This window comes from Fulmarus glacialis, unplaced genomic scaffold (assembly GCF_000690835.1).
Source record: "Fulmarus glacialis isolate BGI_N327 unplaced genomic scaffold, ASM69083v1 scaffold2101, whole genome shotgun sequence".
In the NCBI taxonomy this organism is placed as follows: Eukaryota; Metazoa; Chordata; class Aves; order Procellariiformes; family Procellariidae; genus Fulmarus; species Fulmarus glacialis.
In genome coordinates, this window is record NW_009193204.1 from 72,365 (window position 1) to 92,413 (window position 20,049).

General features: G+C 39.6%; 1 protein-coding gene across 2 annotated transcripts in view; it reads right to left on the bottom strand.

The window, feature by feature from the left end:
- EIF2B3 (eukaryotic translation initiation factor 2B, subunit 3 gamma, 58kDa) overlaps nt 1–20,049 on the bottom strand; it is a 105,565-nt gene that overhangs the window by 66,998 nt on the left and 18,518 nt on the right. For both annotated transcript variants that reach the window (XM_009587345.1, XM_009587346.1), the window contains exons 3-4: nt 17,359–17,518; nt 11,923–12,034 (exon numbers count right to left, since the gene is read on the bottom strand). In XM_009587345.1, coding sequence (XP_009585640.1) covers nt 11,923–12,034; nt 17,359–17,518 — 272 coding nt within the window. The remainder of the gene's footprint in view (nt 1–11,922; nt 12,035–17,358; nt 17,519–20,049) is intronic.

A 20,049-nucleotide genomic window follows, 5' to 3' on the forward strand; every position in this document is an offset into this window, starting at 1 on the left:
ATATCGCACCAACTGAGACTCCCTGATTCCTATCCATAACCTGATTCATTGACGGGAGAGCCAAGGAGTGATCAGCAAGACTCGCTCACCCTTTAACAGTCCCATGTGGCCAGAATGAAAGTCTAATGGAGAGTGGAGACTAACAGTAGACTATCATGGCCTGAACGAAGTCATGCCACTGCTGAATGCTGCCATGCTGGACATGCTAGAACTTCAAGACGAACTGGAGTTAAAGGCAGCCAAGTAGTATGCCACAATTGATATCGCTAATGCATTTTTCCCAATCCCTCTGGCAGCAGAGTGCAGGCCACAGTTTGCTTTCCCTTGGAAGGGCGTCCAGTACACCTGGAATCAACTGCTCCAGGGTGGAAACACAGCCCTACCATTTGCCATGGACTGATCCACACCGCACTGGAACAGGGTGAAGCTCCGGAACACTTGCAATACATTGATGACATCATCGTATGGAGCAACACAGCAGAACAATCTTTTGAGAAGGGGAAGAAAATAGTCCAAATCCTTCTGAAGGCCGGTGTTGCCGTAAAACAAAGTAAGGCCAAGGGACCTACACAGGAGATCCAGTTTTTAGGAATAAAATGGCAAGATGAACGTTGTCAGATCCCAATGGATGTGATAAACAAAATAACAGCCATGTCTCCACCAACTAGCAAGAAGGAAACACAAGCTTTCTTAGGTGTTGTGGGTTTTTGGAGAATGCAAATTACAGTCTGATTATAAGACCTCTCTATCAAGTGACCCGGAAGAAGTACAATTTCAAATGGTGCCCTGTGCACTGACAAGCTTTTGAACAAATTAAACAGGAGATAGTTCATGCAGTAGCCCTTGGGCCAGTCCAGGCAGGACAAGATGTAAAAAATGTGTTGTCATGCTATTAAAATGTTTAGGAGAAATGAAAGCAGTTAGTCTTTAGAGTGATCACCTTCTAAAGGGAATTACTTTTCTACTGTGAAAAGTACACTATTTGAAGAACTAGAAAAGATTAACTCTTGTTTGATATTTGCATTTTGTTGGATCCGGAAAGTGCTGACCAAAGCTGTACGTATGGGTAACAAAACCACAATTCTTATCTCAGAATTCAAAAGCTGCCATCAGGTGGCCAAACTGGCAGTGGAAAGCAGGAAACAAACGCAAGAATTAAGAAACATAAACATCACTTTTTCCCCTTTATCCAGAGTAATAGGGATTGGAGAAAGCCTAGATGATACTACTACTTCTGCACCAGAACTGGCTCCTATCAAGTCCTTTTGGTACTTCCACGGCGTGCCCTGAGCCCCCACAGGACTCGCTAGCTCAGGAGCTGCCCTGCCTGCCCAGCTATGGCCGCTGCCAGCCCAGCCTGGCCCTGGCAGCAGTACAGCCACTCGCATGTTAGTTCAGGTGCACTGCTACAAGCTGTGCCAGACTCAAGGCAGCATTTGTAAAACCAGTTCATGCGCACGCAAGGAACCATCTATCTACAAATTTGATCGTGTACACTCAGCAGTGGTGGCTTGTTAATGCAAAAGAAAACATATTTCATTTTTCACTGTATGTCCAGTGCTTTTATATGAAAAACTGGAAAATGAGTACATTGAAAAGAAATTAATAGACAGTGGAGTGATAAGAATAGCAGCGCATAACAATGTAACACACAATAAACTATACAATAACACATTTAAATACTATTGGCATCTGACATGCAGAAATGCAAGTGCTGAAACTGGAAATCTAGGTTTAAACATGATCTGTAGCTCATGCTGTATGCTGTGTTACATCAGCTGCTTCCTGCAGGTCATTTTAACAAGCACTATTCTGATTCTAAATGTAGGAAAGCCAACAGTTAATGCCCTGTACTCAGAGCAGCATTTTATATTTACAGTACTGACATAAACATTCATGAGTTATGCCCCTATGAGACAGGAAAGTAATACTGCGTTCATTTTAAAAAGTGAAAAGTGTGAGAGACAAACCTTAAGTGGACTTCTCAAGGCCACAAAGCCAAGTAGAGAAGAGAGATCTCTTTGTATATTAATTACAAGACATTCTTAATACGAACAGGTGATAGCACATCAATTCACATGTTAACGTTTATCCTTTCCAGCACCAGATCACCTGTAGAACAAGAGAACTCTTCCTCTGTGAACACAAAGGTTGCTTATTTTAATGGTTCTCTACAACAAACAGATTAACATTTCCATTTTTTTCCAAAGACAAGAATAGATTACTGAGAAGTAAGGTGAGACAACTTTTCTGCAAACCCTTTAAGTCAACAGTTGTCCAGGACATGAGAAGTCATTTTTTACCCCAGGCATGAAGTTACTCCTGTCACATATGAAAGCCTGGAATCTATATAACAACCCTAGTATCATAACCCCTTCTTTTCAGTTGACAAACATCAAGAGCAGAGCAAAAAAATGCCAAAGTCTACTCTTTATCAAGTTGCTTCCTTCATATAACAACGTAAATCAGAAAACACCCAGAATCCTGCGTTCTAGAGCTACACTATCATGGGGTACATCTAAAACAAACACATGCAAGAGACATATTCCTTAAATCTGAAATAGATACTATTTTCTCAAAGAGTAAGATATAGAAAAACATACCAGCAAGCACTAATTTGTCTCGCTGATCTATCCCCTCAATAGCCAGAGGCTACTTTTAACTACACTGACTTAACAAAGGAATCTAAATTGTACAAATCAATGTCTCAATTAACATTTTGTTTAGGAAGAGCTACAGAAGAGAAACAGAATGTAATCATTTGCTAGCACAGTGGCTCCAGAGGTCTGGGAGTGAGTGCAAGAAGAATGGAGTTGAATGTGGGAAGGGTCCATTATTCTTTCAATAGCATCTGGTGCTGCAAAATATGTGCTTGCATACTTTCCTACTTGAAAAGCTTAAGTCTTCAGTAGCTCCTTGGTCTGGGAAAATGGCAGGCACCCAAATGCTAACCCAGGGATCTAGGAAGGAGATCTACCTGAAGAACAATATTTTTCAAGTGGCCTTAGAAGTGAAAAATGGCCATAAAGAGAAGTGTCATTCCCAAGGGATTTTATTCCTTGTCTCTGGCTGCTGTTCGTCAGGTGCCGTTCCCCGCAGACATCCCCAGCACATTCTAATGCAAGAATGGAGAGAGGGCCTCTCTGAAAATAATCACACTTGCTGAAAGACCTGCCCTGCATAAATATCTCTAACAACAGTACAAACAGAAATCAGCCTTCTTGCCCGATACTTTAGTTGAAATTTATGGCACCGCTGGCCGTGATTCTGTTATTACTATTCTACCTGGCTAAGGCTCAAAGTCACAGAAGTGGGAATTTCAGAGGTATTTTCAGAAATGCTGTAGGTCATTTGGGGGAAAAAACCTGACAAAAAAATAAACACCTAGTTCTAGAAATGCTGTACCCATACATTAGTGAACAAAGCTATACATTAGACATATGCATACATGTATGAACACATGTACCATAGAGATGGGACAGAGGAGTTGGGGACACACATGGCCTCTGAAATTATATTTAATGCTACACCTTGGGAATAACAAAGCAAAGGGAAAAAAATAAAATCAAAGGGAATACTGAAAGACAGTCTCTTGTGCTCTTGCAAATATCACCAGCTGCTGGAGGATTTATATGCAGAAAAACTAGAAGTTGAGCTTTAACTTGAATTTCCCTTGCTTTCTTACCGGTTTGCTTCCAACCCTTGGAGTTTAATTAAAGTCCATGAGCCAATTTTTTTCTGTCTGAAGGCCCTAAATTATTCCCTTTTTAAATCTCTCTGTATTGACTGACCCAGCTTTTTCAAAATCTTGAGCTTCCACTAACCTGAATTATGAATACCACCCTCTACATGTTTTTTTAAAAGGTTAAAGGGTTTCAAGATGATTGACCCAAGTAATACCAACAGCTATTGCCCACCAATATGCAGGTATGGAGGTACATGTAAGTTATACTTAGAATGAGTAATTGTGCAAGATACAGCATTCTGCATTGCCAGTTCACATATCAAGGTCTAATAGCCATTTCCTCATAATTCCTAACAGAGTATTTCATATTTGGTGACTGGGGAAGGGAAGAGTCCTATAAGAAATCTCTAAGACAAGTGGATAAGAAGTTTTACTGCATGTAAAAGGAATCTCTATCTAATCCTCTCTAGCTGAGGAAATGGTGCAATAAATTTGATGAAGAAAGGAAGGATTTAAAGCCAGCGAAAATTAGGATTTCTCAAAGCAGAAATGTAGAGGACATGCTGCCCTTAGGAATAGATCTCTGCTATTTACTCGATCTACTGGAAGAACTCCCGGGGAGCATGTCTTAGCAAGAGAAAGGAAAGTTTGCTATGCTCTTCATTTCCTGTGTAATTCCAGAAACTGCCAGCACAATGCTGTTTGGGGAGAACCACACAACAGCTATTCAAGAGGGAATTCAGCATTGTATTCTGAATGAATGGAAACATTTTGAAAGATATATATTTGCTGCGAGTAAAGTAGAATGCGAACCCAGTAAGGATCGTGGGCACACATATACCTTCAACCAGCTAATTGTATATTCTGACTCTGTCCATTATGACTTTCACAATATTCTTAGCAGTGCTAAAGATCACAGTAAATCATCCAGGTTAGAGTTCACAGTAGCCATGAAGTAAGTGTAATAAATCAGCACTAAAAATATTATGCAACTACAGTTCAATTGATACCAAGTGTAGCTAATTTTAACAGAGAGGCTATCACTTTTATGTATCCCTGCAAGTTAGTGATTTGGGATCTCAATGACCAGGATAAAGGAAAGGCTCTTCTAAGTCCGGGTTTCTTAGAATAAACTAGATGAATGGTTCCTTGCAAAAATCCCAAGGGTATTTCCCTCCAGCCCACTGCAAAAATCTTCTGCTAAGCCTGACAATTTAAAGGATTTTAAAAAAAAAAAAAAAAAAAAAAAAAAAAAATCAGTAACACAGAACAGTAAGGGAACCACAAGCTTTGGCTGGACTCAGGAGCCAGGACCTCAGCCCCAAGCAGAATCAGACCTTTTAACTGAAGAGGAACAGTCACATGCCTCATTTCACCCTTACTTTGCTTTAAACTAGGCTGTTTCTTCCCCCCTATATTCCACATTGGCTGATAAATTCCCCAACGGCGGGTGTTAACTAACTCCGCATTCCAGTCTGCTCTGCGTCATGGAGTTCCACATCCCGCTGATGAGGAACACATGGTGGACATGTGGTAGGGGAGAGCCTGACAGCGCTTGCACAAGCGGGGATAACTCCTCTGACCTTTGGCTTTTTTTTTCTGTGTGCCATCCCAACCGCACAATAAGGAGTCTGTGTCCCTCTGTCACATACTGGTCATTCTGGGATCACTGGACACGAGCTGAAACCCTAAGATTTCAACAGGCAGCTTTACTGAATACATGATATGGCTGAAAACATACATTAAAAGCAAATCATTGATCATTCTGTGTTTCACTTCTAACCAGACCATTCAGAGGAACTTTTTGATCATACAGGTTACATCTGGATCAATTGACGTAAATACGTCACAAAAACAACCGGTGATGGCTGCATTTCCCATCAACTCTACAAAATAAACTAACTTACAGTGTTGCTAAAAACTACACAGTGGCAACTGTATTAAAATATTAAGACATCTTTCTAAAACGAACAGACCATTTGTCATCTTTTCAAGACCCAAGCCTGGCTTAGAGTAACAATGAGAGAGATTCAACTTCAGTATTGTCCAACCTAATGACTCACCCAGAGCACTGCATTTACCAAGTCACATGGACTCAAGGGTGTCCAAGCAATACAGTCAGCTCTTCCTCCTTTGAAACCTCCGAAAAGTAAAACCAAATCATGGGCTAAGTGCTGGTCTGAGACCACAGCAGACAGACAGACAAATGACTAATGACGATCCACGCAACATACATTTACTGACGATTAGAAACCAAATGTTGAGCCTCACGCTCTCTGCTTTTAGTCTTATGTGTACTGTAACGCTGGCAAGAATCTTGCAGTAAAATTAAACCCATTGCCAATAAGTCTTTCTATAGCTACATTCAACAGAAGTTGTTGCTAATATTCCAGATTCTAAGATTCATGACCTCTTACCTGCACAAGCTGTCAAGACATGGCATGACCTTTCTTTTATAAATAGGACCTGGATACGTTGTACATTCTTTTCACGCCCCCCCACTGAATGAATAAAATAACACAGCAGCAACAAAACACAATAAAATCCTGTGGAAGCAACAGTATTAAAATCAGTAATAGCAGTATGTTCTTTGAAATACAAAGTCAATGTCTCACAAACTGCTTTCATAGTATGTTCATGTTTATTGTACAAGCATAACATATAAAAGCACCAAATTAAAATGTTTTCCTTGTATTTGGCTACATCCATTTTAGAAACAATAAATCATTTTAGAAATACTCCATTTCTGAAGTTGTAGGCTACACTCATCCCCAACATATTTACAGAAAAAGCAGAGCAAGTTGAGCAAAGTCTAAAAGCATAATAAAAAGGGCAAACTTTCTGAGAAAATTAATGCCTTTTAGTTACAGCAGCTACTCTTAGTGAACTAAGAAATTTCTAAACAGGCAAGCAAGACCTCCAAGGGCATCTTGAGAACATCTACTCCCAACTCATGGCTCAAACAACAACTCACAGGCCAATATCTTTTTCTGAAATGTTCAGCAAAATCCTTTTTTGTAAAGAAATACGATTAAAGCTACACCAACATTTTTAAAGTGTGGTTATAGCCTGAGAAGTTAAGTGTGTAAAAATCACACTCTCTTATTCAATAGACCTAGTTCCCCTGTTTTGATTCAGAGTCAGATCCGCTTGCTTTACTGGCTAAAATAACTTTTTACAACTTTCTAAATTCCTACTAGTACTGTGAAACCAATTCAGTTCTGGGAAAGGGAACCAGATTCTTTTCTGGCTTATGCATCTGCAAAAGGATTATTACCTAAAGCAACACATACAATTTCTATTTTTGTGATGAGGAGCCAAAAAGAACCTGACTTGTTTTCTGGATGCTAGTCAGAAAATTTTATTTTTATTTATGAAAGGAGCAGACCTGGAATAACAGGAAAGACATGAAGATCTACGCATCACTCTATAAAAGTCACATTTTAGAGAAAAAAGATATATCCAACATCTTTCCATGGCATTTCTCAAAATATCATTTGAATGCAAAGGAAACTTAATAACAAAAGTTTGCTAACATCAGTGAAATGACTGATTTTTCCAACACGGGAACACCACCAAAGCTAATACATGTATATTCATTCTGTAGACAGCTGAGCCGAGCAAAGAGGTTTTGCTCCCTGGTCTGCCCTGAGTTGCTCCTCAGGATTTCCCTACTGAGTTGGGTTACTGCATTCCTCCCTTCCCTGCCACTGGCACAGCTTGTGGGGACTACTCCCTAATGTACAAAATAAAAAGAACCAAGTTATCAAAGTTCTGCTGTTTAATCTATCAAAAGTAATGCAACTCATTTTGACGCATGTGGCTTATGAAGTATTCGATCATACATCCAGCTGGGGGCAAGCTGGAGGTGATGGCCTCCTTCACTAGCACAGCTGGATCTGGAAGAGGACATCTGCCCATGGTCTAGCTTAGGACGCTTTATACATGCATCTGCCTATACCTGCGTCATTCCCAGCCTTTCTCATGGAAGTAGATTTTAAAAGAAAAAAACCCAAAAGAACAACAATAGGAGTGGCAAAGTATTTCAGAGATGCCAATTTCCCAAGGAGGGCAGCTTCAGAGAACAGAAACACTAAGGAAGTTGCAGTGTTTATATATGATCCACTTATTTAAAACAAATTATCAGCAGAAAAAAAAGGCAATATCCCAAGGCAACAGAAAGGAAATCAAGTGTATCAAAGCTACTCCTGAATTCCCATTACCTACCCACTTGGCAACGCTGACTTTTAAAATTATACTACACCATTCATTTTTACTCTCATGATGCAAGGGGAAAAGGAAGAAAAAACTCCCCCATCTTACCCCCCTTTTTTTATTAAAATATCTTAAAAACAGATCTGTATTGTTACTTCAAGGTTACTAATGTTAGTACTGTATATATTTATAGATGAGGTATTCCTTTTTGTCTGAAGCACATGAGGTAATAAATAGCTGGAATTGTCATGGTGATTTATTAACATATTCTCCAGGAGAAGCCCTGCACCTGCGTCTGTGCAGACAGAACACCCACGAAGGCTGAACTCACCCTTACACAGCCCACAAGATCTTAAAAGGAAATGCTCCAAATTTAGACCTGCTCCAACAGGTGTCTTTTACTGTCTCACTTTGCATGACCATAAATATCAGAGGTGGAGCAAAAAAGCTCCCTGTCCATTGTAATCGTGCTTTGAAAACAAATACCTTTGCCCCCTCCAAAAGCAAAGGCAGCAGCTATGGAATTCTCATCATTTCCTCACTCCTTCATCCTGCCAAGACCCAAGTCAGGGAGATGTCACCGGCAAAACCAGGCTCCAGGGATGAGTACATAACTTTATTTTTTTCTCTTCAAAGGGCCCTAAGCTGGCTCCGAAACTTCCCCAAACTGTATTTCTTTCATTCTAGTATCTCATCTTGCAGCTATTTGCCAAAGTGAATGACATGCACAGGCTGTTCATGGCTTTTTATAAGCTCTCATTACCCAAACAGGGAACCATTTCCTTGAAAATGCTTTCCCCAGCAGCATTAGTCTCTCTAGGCACCACCAATAAATTTGCCTCCTGGCCCATCCTGATGCACACCAAAACGTGCCTGGATGGATGTATTTCATACTCTTTTGCACTTGTTTACTGGAGGGAGGATGCTACCTGTGGGACTTGTCATCAGGGTGATTAACAGCACAGGGGAAAAAAAAAAAAAGGACAATTTTAACAGCTGAATGGAAAGCTTTGCCAGATTTGCTCTGGCAAGCAAAGGAGCAAGGCTCCTTTCTGTGGTGTAACAAGGAGAGGCATTCTCAAAACCAAAATGGCTATCCACAACTAACAAAACCCCAAAACAAATCAAAACAACAAATCTGGAAAAGAAATCCTAACCAAACTGAGAAAGAGAATAACAGGTTACACATGAACTTAGAAATCCTATTAAAATCTTTCATTCTGTAACACTTTTGTTATTACAAAATGCCTGAGTCAAGAGCAAATAAATATTTAATACTCAACAGGTACTCAGGAGAATGTGTGTTTTCCCCTGTTCCTCCCCACCAGCTGCTCTTTTATGGCAGAAAAGTGAAAAGCGTGAAATCCAATGATAGGAAGAAGGCAAAGGTCAGGAAAAAGGTTTTTCTTCAAGGATTTAAATTAGCGTTCTACAACTTTGGATGTTTTGTCAACACAACTTCCCTCCTGTGAGGAGGGGAAGCCAAAGGTCCTTTGAACTATTTCTATATGGGATCTAGATTTTTACTAGTAACAAGATTCCTAGCTTTAAAGAAACGTTCATCTTCCCTCTTCCCATTCCTTTTACCACTCCCTCCCTGTCTCTCCTTCCACTCGCCTCCTTAAAAAGGGAGAGAAAAAAGAAAATAGAAAAAGAAAAGGATCTGAAGAGCAAAAGCGCTGAAGGAGTTCTAGAGTTCATGTAACAAGACCACCATAGCCCTTCAAAGGGACCATTAAAAGCAAAACAAACAAAAGCAACACCCTCAAGATGTCTATTGTATTCTACAGAGGAATGAATGAGTGTACTGGAAACTCTCCCATCTTGCCACAAAGTCTGTTATTTCATCAAAACAATGTCCAGAGATCAAGAATCGGCCAACATGGTAGCTGAAAGTCAGCCACTTCAAGTGATCCATGAAGAAAAACGAGATTGGGCTTGCTCTTCCCCCCCCTCCCCCCCCTTGCTTTACTATGATGTATTAAAGAAAAAGACTTCAAAGATGGTTTTAAGCGTCACTTTTGTTTCTCACATGAGAAAGTCAGGGTTTGAGCAGGTCTAGACAACACAGTGGTTAAAACATCATTAGCTGCCAACACTTTGTCTTTCTAGAGCTCCCACAGTTGTTGTTACCCTGGAATTGCCTCATATGAAAATATTTGACAATTTCCATATACTATTTTGCTTCCCTCAGAACTGCTCCAAGATGGCAGCTGTAAAACAGAGAGAGCGCATGAGCATCCACAGCAGGCAGTTTCAGAAGTCAGAAGCTCACCCAGGTGGATACTGACCCAATACTTCTGCCTGATGCTTGAGAGCATCCTTTTCTTAATTTTTTTTTTCTTCTTTTTAACACTTAGCAGATCTTCTCTCTTTGTGCATCCTATCATCTGTGGGCTTTACTTGGAGGGTGGTTAACACTTTATGTTAGCTTTGATAGCCGTCCATATGGAAATGTAAGAAAGACAGGGAGACAGACAGATTTTTAACCCATCTGTATATCACCAACACTACATTTACCAAATCCCAAACAGTCATGCTCAAGAAGATCTGCTGAAGACAATGTATCCGAACAGGTGTTCCTGAAAGCAAAGTTTTGCCTGCAGGATAAAGCCTGATTAATTTAGCTATAGGGTAACAGGAATGAGAATCCTCTGGTTAGATGAACCTGTAAAATCAGAGGTCAACTAAGATCACACATGTTACAGCAATTTCTAAGTCGTCGTATCACAGCCACTCGCTAGTGCTAGGAGAAAGCCATAAAGACAAGCCTATCATTAACAGTAGATAAAATATTCCTCCCTAGCCCAAAATAGATCTATTAGTCTTTGTTTGCTCAAAAACACAGAATGCAACAGTGCTGAATTTCCTACGCTATACAGATCAGCTGCTGTGTATGTACAGAAGGCTTGCCTGCAGCTTGGTCCCTGCCACATCCAAGAAAAACCCAGGAGAGAGCCAGTGGGAACACACTGGGACAGGCTCTTTCCATCACAGCAGTTAACACATGGCTCACTCTTGACCACCTTCCTTCTAGGGTAATCCTTACACTCAAGGCAGAAGAGGAGTCATCTTTCCATGGGCATACAGCACCTCCCTTGCACCTCCCTGAACATTTCGCATGTTCAAGGAAAGATTACACCTAGCTGCGGTCCACAGCACACACCAGAGGCATTTTCACGGAAAAGATTATCTGGGAGCAGACCCCAGATGTCCGCATCCTTGACTTACAAGGTCCACATGGATGAATTTCCCAGCTCTCAGATGGCTGCCCCACAGGTGTCTCATCTCACAGAGGTGAAAATCTGACTGTCAGCCTGGGACAGAGTACAAAGGCTGGGTCTGAAGGAGCCAGCAGAGCTTTCCTCAGAAAATGTCAGACAATGTGTGTCCAAGAAAACTAAAATTACTGTACAGAAGAGCGTAAAGAGCAACAAACCATCTTTCATTCTTCTACTAATGGATATGAATTATGTGCAGGAAGCTCAGCTAGTCTGATGTATTTAATAAATTCATCCAAGTCCCCAGTGCAGTTTAATGGTGGATATAACATGGATTCTCTAATGAATCTTTCGGGGCCTGGAAACACAGCTGAGGTTTTGTGTCTTATATGCACAAGGGTGTTGTGAAATCCCGAGAGCCTCTCTCAGATACTCTGTAAATCCATCTGGGACTCAGCCAACGAGACTAGCATTTCATTTACGGACATAGGTCTACCACTTCTGAATCTCTGAATTTAATCTGTATCTGAACTATAGCGATACCGGCTTCATTTCAAGGAGAGTTACCTTTTCACCATTCCTTTTTTTCCCCTGGAATTCTTCCACAACAAAGGTATCAGACAAGCCTATCAACTTCTTGTAATGATGTAATGAATAATAAAATACTGCTCCCTGAATATTGCAAAAGCTGCTTTTCCTCTTCCCTTCTCATCCTACTTTGTCTTTAACCATCACTCCTAGTCCACAGTTGTTTTCCCCCATCCCAGGTTCAGTTTCTATTACAAGGACTTGTAAGCTTACTTCTGAAGGATGGATCTTTTAATGACAAGTTCTTCATCCAAGTCAGCTTCATTAGCCATGAAGAGCAATCTTTTTCCTGTGTCGTCCACTCCAATGAAGTCGCGCTGCTCCACTGAAGTAGAAAATCAAACACAATCATTATATAATCCAGTCTTAATGCAGGATGCAAAGATAAATGGGACCACCAACCACCCCCAAAAAATGAAATACTAGGTTTCAGACTAACCGAGCAAATCAATGAATTTGCAAAAGTTATCCAGAATATTTATTAACTTCTTTTCAGTCAGGGTAGCTGATATATATCATGACATTCAAAACACTGGCCCTGCAAGGTTTTTGCATCCTTTTTATGAAGATGCCAACTACAAGTCCTGACATGCGACACTCCATCTTGAGCTGTACTTTCCTTCTCCCTTTTTTTTTTTTTTAAATAATAAAAAAAAACCCTGCTACCTGAATTTACACAACAAACCCAAGGCAAGCAGAGAGTTCTTCAAAATCCAACTGCTTCTTCCTCATAAATCACTCCACATTAGAATTTGGTGGTCTGGAGAGGATTATGATTTCAGTTAAGACATAACTACTTTGCAACTGATCTCTTATTTCAGATTAATACTGATAGCAATAGAAAACCTAAATCACATACACAAACACACATAAAAGTATAGATTCTAAGACTCCTACCATTGATGTTTCTGGGTGGGTTAACTTGGTTTAAATATCTATTTATAAAACTGCCAACCAAGAGAATACCTAACAGTCGCATCTATTATTGTGGCAATTCCCATCTCCTGCAATCAGTGACTGTGCATCAACAGTGACTTTGGTGTACTGAAATGTAAAGCATTTATTTCTGAACAGTTTTCGACAACGTCTGAATACGGTGGTGGCAGTGTATTCTAACTGGCACATTGTATGTTCCATCACTCTGGTGGCAACCATACACTGATCTTTACAGGAACACAGGCTGTACAAGAATGCCATGGTACAGTTCTAACAAAAATCTCTTTTCTCCCACTAAGTACTATTATTTTGGGCCAAACTGGCAAATATTCAGTCTCCCAAGTTTGAAACCTTTAACTACACTGGAATGACAGCATGCTCTATAAGTAGTTAATTCTCTAGGTCTTTTCTCAGCCAAACTATTTTTAACCCTATTTTCCCCAGTTCAGCCCTATCCCTTATTTTCCTTTTATCTGTTCCTTCAGAGTTACCACAGCAATAACCACTACCAAAATACAGTCAAATCTACGCAGCTGTTGAAAGTTCTCCTACTGGCAGCCTTTGATCCAAGTGATGAAGCATACCCTTTTCAGAAGTCTCCCCCATCCCCTCTCAGAAATGAATCATACAGCAAAGTAGTACAAAAATAGGCCTGAACATGTAACATTATTACAAATTAAGTACAATTAGGATAAGCTCACTTGCTGTAAAAACTCAGAAATAAGTCTTGAAAGCAGTGCTGATTCTCATGCTAAGGAGGGCAATGAAGTTTGAGAGTAGGGGCTAACCAACCATCACCACTGCCACCTAACTGGGGTCTCCTGACAGGCTAGAAACACAACAGTGACAGATTTTCCTCCATCAAGGTACCAGCACTTCTCTGTGGCTGACCATCTCCTGACCATTCCTACAGTAGCATATTACACTGCTATCGCAAAGCTCTATGCAATAAGAAAAAGGGAAAAAAAAAACTTGATGAAAATGGGACCAGGTACATGACTGCCACCAAACCGGTTTCTCTTGCTTGTGTCATAGGTAAGAAACAGACAGTGAAACCATGTGAGAGCACTATATTTTTTTTAGTAGCAGATGCCAGGTCAGGTTAGGTTTTTCCCTGTATACTGGCAATAAATAGCATTTCTTTTGTAACTTAGAAAAGACAAAAGTTATTACTAAAATCAATTACCCAGAGATAACAAGAGTGCTGTTTCAAATCACACTGGCATTACTTAATAAGGGGGAAAAAAAAAAGGAAGAATGAATATATAACTAGTTTATAAAATCCCTGCAAGGAAAGTATGAGGAAAATGTTAAAGCTGCAGTGATGGTAACTAAAAAATCGTTTAAAGTATAAAAATGTAATGCAGGATGTGTTTTGCCTCCTTGTGATAGATAAATAAGGATTTGACACAGTTATTGCAATTTATTAATTACCGTAGAAATTAGATCCCCATCAATTTTGAGGGCTTTAATGACCTAAAGAAATCATGACATCACAAGAGAATGGAAGCTGAGCAATTCAGTGATGAGAAGAAATAATTTTCAGTCAGATTTTCTAAAATGCTTTTTAATCAAACATAATTAATTGACACTTGGGAAAAAGACACCTTTGTTAAAGATTCAGTATCCCCACCCTTTCAATTAAAGGGAGAGAATTCACACGATGCAGCCTGCAAGACCACCAAGAGGTCTTCTGGCAAACACAGGGAATACCAGTGATGACATGCCTGCTGCTTTCAAGACAAGAAAAACAAGCAGGAAAGAGTCACCATCCCCATCTTTTCTGCCTTTCTTTATACACAGAAAGGTTCAGACACTCTTTTCCACTCAATCCCTTGCAGGTCATCTTTAAGCACATGGCTCCATTCTGGGTGTCCGAATTCCTGACACACTCTGTTTATTTGAGTTACTACCATTCACTAGCACTCTGCTTTTTTTTTTTTATTGCCATGCCTCTTATTGATCAATTTAAAAAAGCCAATGAGATTATTGTTGTCAATATATAATCCCCTAAACATAAAAGTCAATGAACTTCACCCTGTAACTTGCAGCTGAGTTATGTCAAGCATTTCAGGAAACCATCAGTATGAATTTATAGCTGCTTAACACTGCAATTCATGCTAATTTAAAAACTGTTCCTTATATCACATTTCTTGAATGCTCAATAATATCCCAAAAGCAATGACCTTGTATCGGATTCCATGACATATGCAAAATAAAAGTCGTGTTGCTCCTTCTCAAAAAATGAATGAATTTGTAGGAACAGTGAAACCATAGATAAAGCTGCAAATATATCTAGTGGCTCATCAGGACTAAAGATCCATTTCCTAATACTAACACTTGAACAGTGCAAGTACATAGCGCAAGTACATAGAAACATGTACGTGTCACGATTTAGAGAAGGAGCTAACAGTGCCACATACTATGAAAAGCTGCCTGACACATTCCATGTTAATATCTTGTCTTCAGTTGCTTGTAAGTTTCATCAAATTTTAACTGTTTGGGATGAAATTTCCAATGCCAGGTGCCTGCCTTAAGAGGAACATTTGGAAAACCAGCAAAAACAGTTCAGCTTCTTCTAAGGCTAAATTAAAAAAAAAGTGGTTAGCCTAAGCTTAAAAGGTTAGGTGGCCTTTCTCTTGACAAGCTCTGGTATTGCAGTTCTTCGGAGAAGCAGTATGACATTCAGCAAGTGCTGCTGACCTGTGTATCAGGAGTGTACTTTTTGCCATCTGACTCCATTATAAATCTTTGAAAAACTGCAGTTTCACGTGCTCTTTCAAGACTTCTATTTCTGCTGCAAAAATTTCCGCATATTTTATTCTTAAGGAAAGGTTGTTTCAATTCCTCAGGTCCTAGAACTGATCAAATAGCAGGTGCCATCTAAGGTCTTCTGTACCATCACGTGGTGCAAGCAAAGCACACAAGCCACGAGGCTCCACAGCCATGCTGTGATGACTGCTCTAGTGGAAAGAGCTTGATCTGTTGTGTTTTTGCAACCTATTTTTTACAAGGGAATAAAACTTATAAGCTCACAAGGGTGAGGGGAGAGAAAAGCATAAAAATGACTCTGCAAGACGGGCTGGAAGGGAGACAAAGTAGTCCCTGAAAACTGGTGGAAATTGGGACTATCCGTGAAAGGACACCGCACCACAGAGACAGGAATCAGAAGAGAAGAAAAAAGGTGACTATGGGTAAATAAATGAAGCAGGTCAAGATGAGAAGTCAGAAGTGGAACAGGGGATGGGACAACTTACTAGAGCTATCCATGATAGCTCAAGTAGAGTAGCTTTGAGTGGGAGACCTTAGCATTCAGCCCCACAGAAAAACACTGTGGGTGTCAAAACACTTGCATATGATGGAATTTTAACGTTTTCAAGTTTGGTCTTTTACAGATCTGAGAAATCATGCACAAATTTTAACAAGTCATTTAGAAAGAGTAATGCTACAAAGTCAAGCACACAGACATTAAAAAACAAGCAAATTAAGAATGCACGTGCAACCTGATGTGTTTACACTTGCGAAGAGTCTTCAGATGATCTTGTTTATCCTCATAGACCTCCTCGCCCCCGCCCTGTGCGCTCAGAGCTCACGTACTGGGCAGCTCTATGATGTTTAACCATAGACCCATTAGTTTATAACTCCTGAATGCTCAACTCTGTGGCTGTAGTAGTGCTCTTGACAATGTTTTATGTGCCGTTATCACTTAGATTGCCTTTTCAAAAACAGGGGGTTTAGAGCTGTTTGAGAGTCCAAGTCCTAAATGCTTTCAGGCCTATCATCCTTACACTTTGCTCCATAAAAATCTTTTCATGCAGAGTCTAAGCAGCTTTCTTTTAAAAACACATTTCCTCCACTTCCAGACACACACGTAGTCCAACTGTTGGCTTGCATTTCACTCCTCTTTCAAAGAGTTTGAAGCTACGCTTTCTTATTCGTATTACTGTAGTGCCCCTGAGCTTTAATCATGGACCAGGACCCACTAAGCTGGTCATAATCAAGCCTCAGGAATTTAACTGATATCATTAAAAGAAAATGAGAGGTATGGTATGGGAACAACTGTATGGTATTTAGTACTTTTAGCATGTAAGTAAAACGGGGATAATAGCCCTGCCCTGCCTTACAGCAGTGTTGTGAGAATAGATACATTAAAGATTGCAAGGCACTAACTAAGATATTATGGTAAAAGGGACAAGATAAGCATCTAACCAAGTCCTTGAAATCAGTGGGAGTTTTGCCTAGCAAAAGGCTCCTAGATGTGATCTCAGAAGAGTAATTCAGTACATACCATGAGAGGGGAGAATTTCTAGAAGTATTTGTTACCCATCTAATGCTGGTCTCTACCGTCAATGGTAAAATTCCCAGCTATACTCTGGCTGGTGCTTAGCGTTCTTGAAAAAACCTAACGGTTTTAATGTTCATATGTAACAAAAATTTAGGGTTTGATCCAAAACTCACTGAAGTCACCTGGAGCTTTTCCCTTAGCTCTTGTGAGCTTTGGATCAGAGCCTGCAAGATTACATGAGTCTAATACTTAATTCTGAGCTGGAAAAAAACAAGTCACACCCCCCACCATGGAATCTGATGAAAAATAGGGTATCTGTACCTTTTTCATTTCTTTCGCTCTGGGATTGATAACTAAACATATCATACATACCAGGGGTTTCTCTATCATTTATTAATAAGTAAATATATGTATTCCTATCTACATACCTGGTTTTTTTTTCCCTTTCTGTCCTGGTGCCACTTCTGTGGGTTCATGAGTTTTCTTCATCAACATGGAGAGAGTAGCATCATGTGTCCGAAAGAGATCCACAACTTTATACAAATCAACATCTGTGATCAGATCGCAGCTCAACACCAAGACATCAGTCTGTCAAAGAAGAAAAAAAACCCAAACCCTTCAGAGATACAAATGACCACATATGGATTAGCACTTGAGGGCTCAACAACAAATACACCCATAACTTTTTTTCTTTTTTTCTTTTTTTTTTTTTTTTTCCCCTCTTTTTTAGTTTAGAAAACACAGGGTCTGCCATACTCTGCCAAAAACAGTTACTGGTTTTTACCAGTTCACTTTTCTTGAGTTCTGCTGTTACTGAATTAGTTATTTGGGTAATGCTTATCCAGCTCTGGACCATAAAGAATACGTGACCATCTAAACTGCCATCATCTTCTCCTAAGGGAAGGAACCAGGACACAGAAGCCATGGCTTTCAAGACTGCCATGACATTCTGCAGTATTTACAACAGCTACTTTTAGTTACATAATGATACAGAAAAGAAATCTTTCTGAAGAAATCTTTTTTAGCTGACTTTGCATCTGGCTACAACCACTGGAAAAGATATTTAAACTATGTTATTTTATGAGGGGGGAAAAAAAGCAAAGACTATCTAGGATGTGATTTACTCGGTAATTGCACTGCGATGGTGGGCTCAGTTTAGAAATACATTTCCTAAAACCAGCAATACCCCATATTGAAAAAAAAAAAGGAGGAAGTTAGGTCCTATTTAATAACAGGCTTGTATTTAATTTTGATCTCAAAGGATTCCAAAGTGCCCTACAAAGTATTTAAGAGAACTGCTGCATATATCACAGAAACATTGTCACATATTGAGTGAGACGTAGCAGCTTCATTAACCATGCCCACTATCAATATACTCTGGCTAAAAACTCTTACTTAGAAACAATTTTCTGGATTTCAAGTGGGTTGTGGAAAATACTGCCAAAAATCTACTAGTTCGGCAATTATCTTCATTTAAAATAATCCTAATATAATATTTGTGCAGCATGGCCTACAGAAAAGTAGCAAGTTTCTACTTTATTAATGATCAACCTTCTAAACGTGTCTCAAGAAGAGGTGTTTCTTTCTTGACATTTACTGTTTTCACTTTCTGTGCTACCATTTACTATGGGTAAGCCTCCCTACAGAGCGTGGCATGGCTTCCTAGTTTTGTCTTTTTAAAAGACATTATTTAATAAGAAGGGCACTAGAAAATACTTGGTAAAATCTGAGTCAATTAACTGAGGGAGGATCAGTAATTCTACTTTTACTTTTGAAAACTATCTTAGTTCAAAGTGAACTAGTTCAGCATTGACCTTTTATCACAGAAAGGTTTATTATAGAAAGGTTTGCTTTACAGACTTTATCTAATACTAGGAGATTCCACATTGTAGGTGAGACTAACTGAGGTCTGGTATTTACATTATTTGACAGGTTCTCCTACAAATGCTAGGCAGTTTCATGTGTTTATCAATAAGTCATTGGAATTCATCATGTCACAAACTGTTAGAGCTGCTGATTTGGCATGCTGTGCAAAAGGTCAAGCTCTTCAATTTTCACTTGATTTCTCCCCACTTTACTGAGAAACACCTGGCTGCTTTACAAGAAGGAACAATGTGCAGGTTGAAAATTTTACACATTCAAAACCTGACTTGCAGCTCCCCTTTTAACATATTTTCAAAATGTGTATTTTATATTACGGTTTTGCCCAGGAGAAGTGCTTCAATTATCACTTCTCTAAAACAAGTAACACGCACACATTGGAAAAAAACCCAGAACAACCCAAACCACTAAAGCAAGCTGCCTAGCACTCTGGAGCAGCCCTGCTCCAGCATTCCAGCATGTACAAAGAAAGCAAGAAAAAAATTCAACTTGGTATGGAAGTAAATCTCCCGCTTCATAACTGTAAATAGTGAAGAAACACATATTAAATATCTTGGAAAATCCTGCAAAATTTTCAGATATTCTGTTTTTACAAGAGTACAAATGAGTTACAGTATTTGCAGAAAAGGCCAAAAGGTATCCAAGACCCATATAAATAGACTTGTACTTTTCAAACTCAGTTTGTAGAAGGAAGAGATTGCCAGCTTCAAATCTAAATTCTCCAGTGGTGAAAATAAGAAATAATAACAAAAAGAGAGACAGACATACCAATGGAGTTATCCTAAGGAACAAGTATGTGGACTTGTAAAACAAACCTTGTAATTATTCCACATTTTACTAAATGCTTTAATCTGTCACTATAGCAAAAACCCAACAAGCGTTTCATAGTTGTGAACAGGCTCCTGGGTTTTTTTTCCTCACTATAGGACAAGGTTTTTGCAAAAACTGAATGCAAGACCCCTGAGGAGCATACGGGAACAGAACCACCAAATGTCTGGTTGCCATCTGTTCTACCCATTTACTCTCCCAATATGTAAATAAACGTCAGTGAGCGCAGGGACCAGTGAAACACACAGTTGCTCTGTAAAGCCCACATTTCTGCCTCTCCTCCTGATGAGCAGAGCAGTGGCCTCAGAAGCACGCTGAGAATACACCATGAAAGGCTCTTTTGGGACTTGACAGCCTCCCCTTTGAAACACCACCCCCCTCATAAATAAAGCCCTCACTGTCTAATGGAT